This window comes from Cynara cardunculus, unplaced genomic scaffold, assembly GCF_001531365.2.
Source record: "Cynara cardunculus var. scolymus isolate 2C unplaced genomic scaffold, CcrdV1 Un_Scaffold_6406, whole genome shotgun sequence".
Classification (NCBI taxonomy): Eukaryota; Viridiplantae; Streptophyta; class Magnoliopsida; order Asterales; family Asteraceae; genus Cynara; species Cynara cardunculus.
Window position 1 is genome coordinate 1 of NW_020202946.1, and position 8912 is coordinate 8912.

General features: G+C 33.5%; 1 protein-coding gene across 1 annotated transcript; it reads right to left on the reverse strand.

Annotated features, from left to right (window-relative positions):
• Positions 1–1177: 1177 nt before the first annotated feature.
• On the reverse strand, positions 1178–2576 carry LOC112504660. Its single transcript, XM_025108609.1, has 2 exons — positions 2409–2576; positions 1178–1702 (listed from the first exon to the last, which is right to left on the reverse strand). The coding sequence occupies exons 1-2, from the start codon at positions 2574–2576 to the stop codon at positions 1178–1180; spliced, it is 693 nt and encodes a 230-aa protein (XP_024964377.1).
• Positions 2577–8912: the final 6336 nt, after the last annotated feature.

The following is an 8912-nucleotide window of genomic DNA, read 5'->3' on the forward strand; positions in this document are numbered from 1 at the left end:
GACCTGAATTAAATTATAATAAAAAAATTAAATTAAAAAATTACAAAAAATTAAATTATTATTTTTCTGCATGAAGTACTGTTTATTAATTCATATTACTTAAAATTTAGATTAAAAGTAAATTGTACGTAAGTACAACTTATTAAAGCTCAATTTTTAAATTTGTATAACTAACTGCAAATAAACATAATCAAACATAGAAAAAACATCTCATTTTAAATATAAAAAATCTAAAGTTCTAATAGAATCATTATCTTTAACAAAATTATATTGTTAAGTCAAAAATAAGTTACTTCGTTATTATAACTAAATTAAATTATAATAAAAAATTGAATTATAAAATTATACAAAAAAGAGAGCTTTTAAATAGTTAATTTAACATTGATATCAATGTATTTTTTTTCAAAATTTTATGATATTTTCAAATTTATTTTTATTCAAAACATTGTCTTTTTCAAAACGACATAAACTGTATTATATCAACAGAAACAATAAATAAAACAAAACATTAAAATGAAGATGTACCTCGCTGCATTGTACGTTTATCCTTCTAGTTTTAAATATCGAAGATGTTACATGTTAATCAACGAAATGAAAGCTTTAAAGTTATAATGCCTAAAATATGAATCGGAACAAATTTACGTTTCATTTACATACAATCTTTCCTCTAAAAATTACTAGACATAAATTATGCAAACATGAGTGAGTTATTATACAACCCTTTACATTTGTACAACCAATACAACTCAATCTCAACCGTCAATTTAATTTCTTGAATATGTGATTTCATAAAAGTTTTGACTGTTTTCTAATATAAAGTATTGATCATAATTAATGAACTCTAGTTATCTTTCACAAATATTCAAATCATAATAAATGAACTCTCATCATTTCCATAAATATCTCAATTGATTGGGTTGCATTGGTTGTACAAATAGATATGGTTACATTTGAAATATACCCTGTATAAACATTGTTTTAGAAAATTACATGCCGCAATCAATTATTATAATAGATTTTGTTCCACCCTTAACAAATAATGATACCTATAAAACCCATTGTGATCAATACAAACATTATGATCGATAACCGATTAGGTGCTCATAAAACCAGACACATGCATTCTGGTTAATATAATAACACAAATCATATGAACAAATAATGTACAAACATCGTATTACACCTCATTTGTGATCTCCACTGTTTGACCCTTCTCCAAGTCTCCAAACACGAAATCAAGATTATAAAGCATAGTCGCCACGGTAACAGAACATAATAACACAAGCACCGGCCCAAAGATCCAAAGCACAAATGGAAGCGCTGAATAGAAGAGGCGGTTTCCGACTACATTAAGTACGAAACTCTTATCTAAAAGCTCTGACACATACGTGGAAGTCACAATCGTTGAATCTTGTGGACAGTTTATAAAAAAATTCACTTGGCTTATGCATCTAATCGAGAGAGAATGACACAAGAAAGAGAAGAGAAAGAAAACAAGGAGCGTTCCATACTTTAGGGTCACCATGAACTCTCCACTCGCCCCATAAAGAGTGTCATTTAGTGGCTTCTTAATACTGTAAGTACTGCCGATAACCGCTGCTAAACCAGAGCATAAAAGTATCGATGTGGTGGCCATTAGGGTTGATTCCATGATTGTGTTTCTTAACGTCTGAATGGCTAAGATGTTTTTCTTTTCATTTTCCTGTTGATTAATAGGTAAAATAGATGGATAAGGATGATAATGCTTAAACGTTAACAAACATATAATAGAAACTAATAATTTATCATGTGGTGAATGAATGAAATTTTTTAACGATCACAATATGACATGGTGATGTTTGTAAACTTTCTAAAGTTCAAATAAAATGTATGGTTGTGTACATGTGTTGTAGCTTTTTTAATATTATGTGATGCATGATTATGTCATATATATATATATATATATATATATATATATATATATATATAAGCATGTAAATGAATTGAATATTCAATGAACCGTTTCGTTCGTTTATATTCGTTTACTTAATAAACGAACGAAAATGAATAAGTTTTTTTTGTTCGTTTAGTTAAAGGAATGAACATGAATACATGTCTAATTCTTTCATTTATGTTCGTAAAAGTTCGTTTAGTTGTCGTATAATTAAAGTTATCATGATGACGCAAATGTCAAATATTCTCGTTTTCGTGACATCTTAATTAAGTTTGGTCTGCTTGCAAGATCTAAATTTTATTCGCTATCTTACCTTTATCAATATCGATTCTTAATTTTAGTATATATACATATCTAAATTTTATTCCTTTGACCGAGTCATACTATAATTGTTACAACCATATACTGTCGATCAACCGGATTATGCTTTTTTTTTTAAAATAAAAAATTGTAAGAATTCAAAGTCGTTACATACCTTCATAATATTGGATACCCATAACCGACGTCCATGGGCATTGACACCAATAACAGTGGAGAGTGGCTGAGTTCGAACCTTATGCCATAACCAAAGGTAATAGCTTATAGATATCATAAACGATAATGGTATCAATATCACATCAAGATAACCTTTTTGGAATTCCATTTCTTTGCATACAAATCTTTATTTCTCTTTCCCTCACCCTTATTTTCTAGCGATCTTGGGTAGTATATGGGACAATATGCGTACATATAGAGCGGGTTTGAGGGTGGTGAAAAGGTCAGGGACTTGATGATAATGATATATTGCAATTTTTCAACGATCAATTAAAGAAAAACTTGATTGTTTTAATAATGCATTTTTAAAGAATCTCTAATTAGTCTATCAAATATTAAAACACATAAAATAATTTGACTTCTAAAAGCCTATTAATTAAGGAGGCCACTACAAGTTCCATTTTGTGTTTATTATTAAACTTAGAAGAAATATACACGTATGTCGTATGTAATTCGCAACCTTGCACCACCGTCGTCTACGCACCACCGTCGTCTACCAACGTGGTCGCCATAAGCCACTTCTTCTACCGGTTGCCGCCTGAGAGTGTTTGAATAACCACCACACCTATTGCGGATGGAGAATTTCATATATATATATAATAATATTTTATATATCCTATTAAAAGGAGAAAGGATTACACATAAATGATGATTACAAAATAAATGGAAATAATCAACTAAATAAGCTCCATGGATTGAGAGATAATGGATGCAAATATGGGAGCCCTTAATTAAGGCAAAGGATTCTCAACACCCCTCTGCAAGTTGAGCGTCGGATTTGAGCAGACGTGAAGTTTGGAATGAAAAATTTGAAAAAGATACCGACACACTTTTGGTGAAGATATCAACAACCTGTAAATGTGAGGGAATGAATTTGGTTAGAAATTTGCCAGCAACAACAAGCTCACGAAGAAAGTGGTAATCTAGTGCCACATGCTTGGCCCATTTGTGGGATATGAGGTTGGAGCTCAAAAATATTGCACTTTTGTTATCGCACAATAGAAGAGGTTGCTAAGGAAGAGAAATTTTTAGGTCACGAAGAAGATGTGTGAGCCAAATAACTTCAGTGGCAGTGAGACCAAGAGCACGATACTCATATTCACAGCTTGAACGAGGAACGGTAGGTTGCTTTTTAGCACTCCATGAGACCAAGTTTCCATCGAGATAAATAGAACAACCAGAAGTAGAGCGACTAGTGTCTAACTTGCCCAGTCGGCATCTGAGTAAGCAACTACAAGACTAGAAGTGGTGGTAGATGGATGAAACCTGAGGCCAAAAATGCAGTATGCCCTTAACATAGCTGATGATGCGCTTGACAACAAGAAAGTGGTCTTCAGTCAGAGAGTGGAGAAACTGACTAACAAAGTTTACAGCATAAGCAATATCAGGGCGAATGATGGACAAATACTGTAGATCACCAACAAGAAAGTGATGAAGAGTAAGGTCTGAAAACAGAGGACCATCTGCAGGTAGGTGTTGAGAGACAACCATGGGGGTGTGTATTGGCTTGTTGTCAAGTAGTTGAGCTCGTGTGAGGATGTCTCGTGCATACTTCAATTGGCTGATAAACCTACCATCAGTGCTGGGGTTGCTTCCAGACCAAGAAAATAGTTAATAGAGCCTAAATCCTTTGTAGCGAACATAGAATTAAGCTTGCGAGTAAAGTTGTCAAGAAGAGATGGGTTGTTTCCTGTAATAATGATATATCTACGTAAACAAGAAAATAAATAATATCAGATTGCTTGTGAAATACAAAAGATGGTGTGTTGACGCGGCTGCAATAAAACCCAATTGAATGAGAAATGAACTGAATCGCAGAAACGAGGCACGGGGGACAGTTTTAGGCCATATAGAGCTTTGTTCAACGTGCAAACATGATTATGAAAGCGAGGATCAATATACCCTTGAGGTTGTTCCATATATACCTGCTCGATAAGATGACCGTTGAGAAATGTATTTTTTACATCTAGTTGGCAAAGAGGCCATTTGTTGGTCACAACAAGAGAGAATTACACGAATAGTGGTGACTTTGATTAAGGGGCTGAATGTGTCGGTATAATCGAGGCCATACACTTGGGTGTATCCTTTGGCAATAAGGTGTGCCTTAAGACGCTCGACAGATCCATCAGGCAACTATTTTGTCCAAAAAAAATCATTTTTGAACCCACTATATTCGTGTTGGTAGGACGAGGAACCAAAATCCAGGTTTGATTCTTTCGTAATGCTTGAATTTCTTCATCCATGACAGCAAGCCAAGCGGGATTTTTAGCTGCATATCTGTATCTCTTTGGCTCAACGAAGATGAGGAGGGTAGAAAGTAAACCCAAGGATCCTAGAGAAGCAAGGTTCGCTGGATGTCGAGGCTTGAAAATACCAGCTTTGGCTCGAGTAAGGAAACAAAAATAAAGGAAAAGATAGTATATAATCAAATTAGAATCAATCCCGTAAAAACCTCTTGTCAACACTCCCCCTCAAGGTGGAGAATGGATGTCGATCATTCCCAACTTGCCTTGAAAAAAATCTTCCACATACCGCTTTAGTTAGCACATCTGCAAGCTAGTTTTTTGAGGTTACAAAAGGAAGTTCAATTGTCCTTTTCTCAAGATGGTCCTTGATATAACGACGATCAAGGCATAGAGGAAACTTTGACCCTTAAGGTAAATCTTGTGTCAAATGATTTTATGAGAACATTTAAACAATAAAAACTATATGTGTGATTGTAGTTGGTCACTTTAAGTTGTGACATTTCCTATGTTGTAATGCAATGGATCTATAGGCATAGGAGTTGGTTTTATTTAAAATGAGATGGTTTTCCTGTTTTGTCACTAGAAATAGGCATTGGGTTATTGGGGGCGTTATGATACAAACTCTTGGAGTTGGGTACTAGTCATTGATCATATGGTGTAATTTCTAGCGAATGAGTATAACTAGGATCATCGGGAGCTTTGAACTATAGATCACGGTTGTTTGAGTTCATTGGCCATTGATCCCTAGTGTAAACTCTACAACATTGAATTGTGCTCTATTTTTCTGTTCTGCCCCTACCCATGGAAATCGGATCTCTCTTGTCATCATCAGATACGTTTTGGACCTTGTGGTCCTTATTTGAAATATATGAACTTGGAATTCAAATCAAGCTTATAAACCTTTATTATTTTGGTTTTTTGCCTTATTTGTAAACTATTTGATCTCACTAGGAGTAAGCCTAACACTTTCTTAAAATAACAAGTTTATCAGGATCTCTTAGTGGTAGGACTTCGAAGGCTTGAACCGAGTAATTAGATGCCGGTACAGGCACTTTTTGGGAATTATAGCTTTTCTTTTTGTTGGGTTACTTTTGTCTGGATTAGTAGGTTGTTATTTATCCTATATTCCATTGGGTTGTAAACGTTACACAATTTTCCCATCTTGGGTGATTTTTATTTATATAGGTGTTTATTCTATATCAATTTTAAGGGTTAAATTTACTCCTATTTTAGGGGTGTTACAGGGATTCCAGATGGAATTTAATTAATTAGAATCCGTCTTGAACTATTTTAAAGATTTTAAAAGAACAATAAGAAATTATATTAAATTTTCGGATATTTACCGATGGATTTTAAATAATTAAATAATTCGTCGATAATTATAAAAATTTAAAAAAATAAAAAAGAAATTTAAAATTACAACAGATTTGTCACCGAAGCCAACAAATGTAGAAAGAAAGCAACTTTCCTAGAAACCCCGGTAAGTTGCCACTGATTAGTAACAAAAAATTTATCAGTAATTTATGTCAGTAAAATTCTACTTCCTATAGTAGTGATCTCTTCAGTTATATATATGAATAAATTTTAATAAAGTATTCTATAAATCATTTAACAATCAAAGAAAAAACAAATAAAACATTTCATTCAACATATTTATAGTAGAAGTGTAGAACTATAGAAGCATTAACAAAGATAATGTACAAAGCAAAACAAAAGGAGAAATATATTTTGATAAAAACTATATCATTCACTACACGAAACATCCTCCAAATGTTATATATTAAACCAAATTGATATATAGATGAATGTCGTGACATGTTCAAAGACATTGACAAAAGTTGCTTTCATAAAGATGGATGCCTATAACTGATGTCCACGACAATGGCACTAATAACAATTAATTTCATACTTTATGTTGTAACTAGAGGTGATAACCAATATATATCATATAAGACAGGGGACCATCTAGGGATGGATTGGGAAGGGGGTGGGGGTGGGGTTCCCCATGCCCATCCTGGTTCTCCTACCTTGTCCCAATCCCTATCGAGGACAAAGCATCGAATTCCCTCCCCTTTGGAATATGGGCGATTCCTCGACTCGACTTCATTGGGGATAGAACATCGAATCTCCTCCTCGTTAGAATATGGGGAATTCCTCAGCCTATGTCATTGCTCTATGACTTGTCAAATTAACAAAGGTATTTTTATTTCACAAAAATGGAAAAAGATACTTGAAGTGTATATGAGATGTTTTATATGGAAAAGAAATACTTGAAGGGGAATGTGTTATTCCATAGAACATCTCATATACATCATTGAACAACCTCAACCGCCAACAGTTCATCATGGAATAAGTCCCACTACATTGCATTATCAGAATCCATGTTGTATATTTAAAAGAGGTTGACCTCCTTGTTTTTCTCACTATACAATCCTTTTCCCACCGATCTCCCTTTCTCCTTTCATAAGCATTAGATGTCATGCTTTCTTTGTCTTCACCACGAAAACAAACATAGTTTTTTTTTATCTATCACGCTGAAAGGAATGAATTTTTTTTACTCTAAAGCAACATTCAACACAGAGTCCTGCAATCAACAATTAATTCCTTTTCACAAGCAACATCAAGTTGTTCTGTAAGTACTCTAAACGACCCTTATACTTTCTCAGGAAACATGCTAAAAAGGTGACGTTATTCCTAACATTATCAATTGCACTCCTAATTGGAGATGGTAATGGAGCAGGGTCTGTCGTCCAATTCCATGTCCTCGATCAAGACATGTGAATTGGGTACCATTCCTAGTACCATAATATCACTTCTTTAATTCCCTCTCTCTTTCCTTACAAATATTTCTCTCTCTATCTCTCTCTTCTTTCTTGATGTATCTTGAGAAAAATATAGTTCGTCAAGCATCTAAGGTCTCGTTCTAATATCTTTATCAATCTAAAGTTGGAGAAATTGCATACCAGTCTTGTTGATTTTGTGTGCTTGAGAACTTCTCACTACTAGAAAACAAAGGATCAGTGACGAAAATTAGCGACGAAAAAAATCTCTCCCTGATCAGTAAGGGGTCAGCGAGAGAATTGGCCAAAAACCAGTTCCCTCGCTGATCCCTTGCTGATCAGCGAGGGAATGGGCAAAAACCCATTCCCTCGCTGATCAGCGAGGGAATGGCCAAAAACCAGTTCCCTCGCTGATCCTTCGTTAATCAGCGAGGGTTAACGAGGGAATTGGCCAAAAACTAACTCCCTCGTTGATTATTAATTAATAAATATATTCTATTTATTAATATATTTGCTTTTTAATAAATTAAATTTATAATGTAGTTAATTATTAATCAATTAATTAATATTAAATAAATATTTAAAGCCCCAATAAAACCCATTAAAGCCGAATAAAGCACATTAAGGCCCACTAAAACCTAATAAAGCACATTATAGCCCAATAAAATGGATTGGTACCCAATAAAACCGAATAAAATCCATTAAAACCCAATAAAATATATTAGAACAAAATAAAACCGAATAAAGCCCATTAAGGCCCAATAAAATGGGTTGGAACCCAATAAAACAGAATAAAGCCCAATAAAGCCCTTTAAGGCCCAATAAAATTGAATAAAACCCAATAAATGAATTAAGGCCCAATAAAGCTCATTAAAACCCGAATATATACACATCTTGTATACATATGTATATAACACGGGCCGACGGTTATATATACATATAACACATACACACGTGTACATATAACACACATCATGGTTAGCAACCAAAACACATATGTACATATAATACATATACATGTATACATATGACACCTACATATAAACATGTGTACATATAACACAGAAACTATGAGAAAATAAGAAAAATAGGATAATCTCTCATTGATCCCTCACTGATCAGTGAGGAAATTGCCAATCCCCGCTGATCAGTAAGGGATTGTCTTATTTTTCTTATTTTCTCATTTTTTATGTGTCATATGACACATGTTTATGTATAGGTGTCATATGTATAAATGTATAGATGTGTTTATGTGTAGGTGTCATATGTATACATGTATGTTTATATGCGAATGTCTAGATAATGTATATGTTATATGTACAAACTCTTAAACTCATTCATCCTTAAACGATTTCATCCCTATCCGATTTCATCTCATATCTGAATTCGTGTAACTAACTGCAGATAAACACAATCAAA

Coding starts and splice junctions, on each gene's coding strand:
- LOC112504660 (XM_025108609.1), bottom strand. CDS start 2,576: ATGGAATTCCAAAAAGGTTATCTTGATGTGATATTGATACCATTATCG. Junction 1,703..2,408: donor GGGTATCCAATATTATGAAG/GTATGTAACGAC, acceptor ATTAATCAACAG/GAAAATGAAAAGAAAAACAT.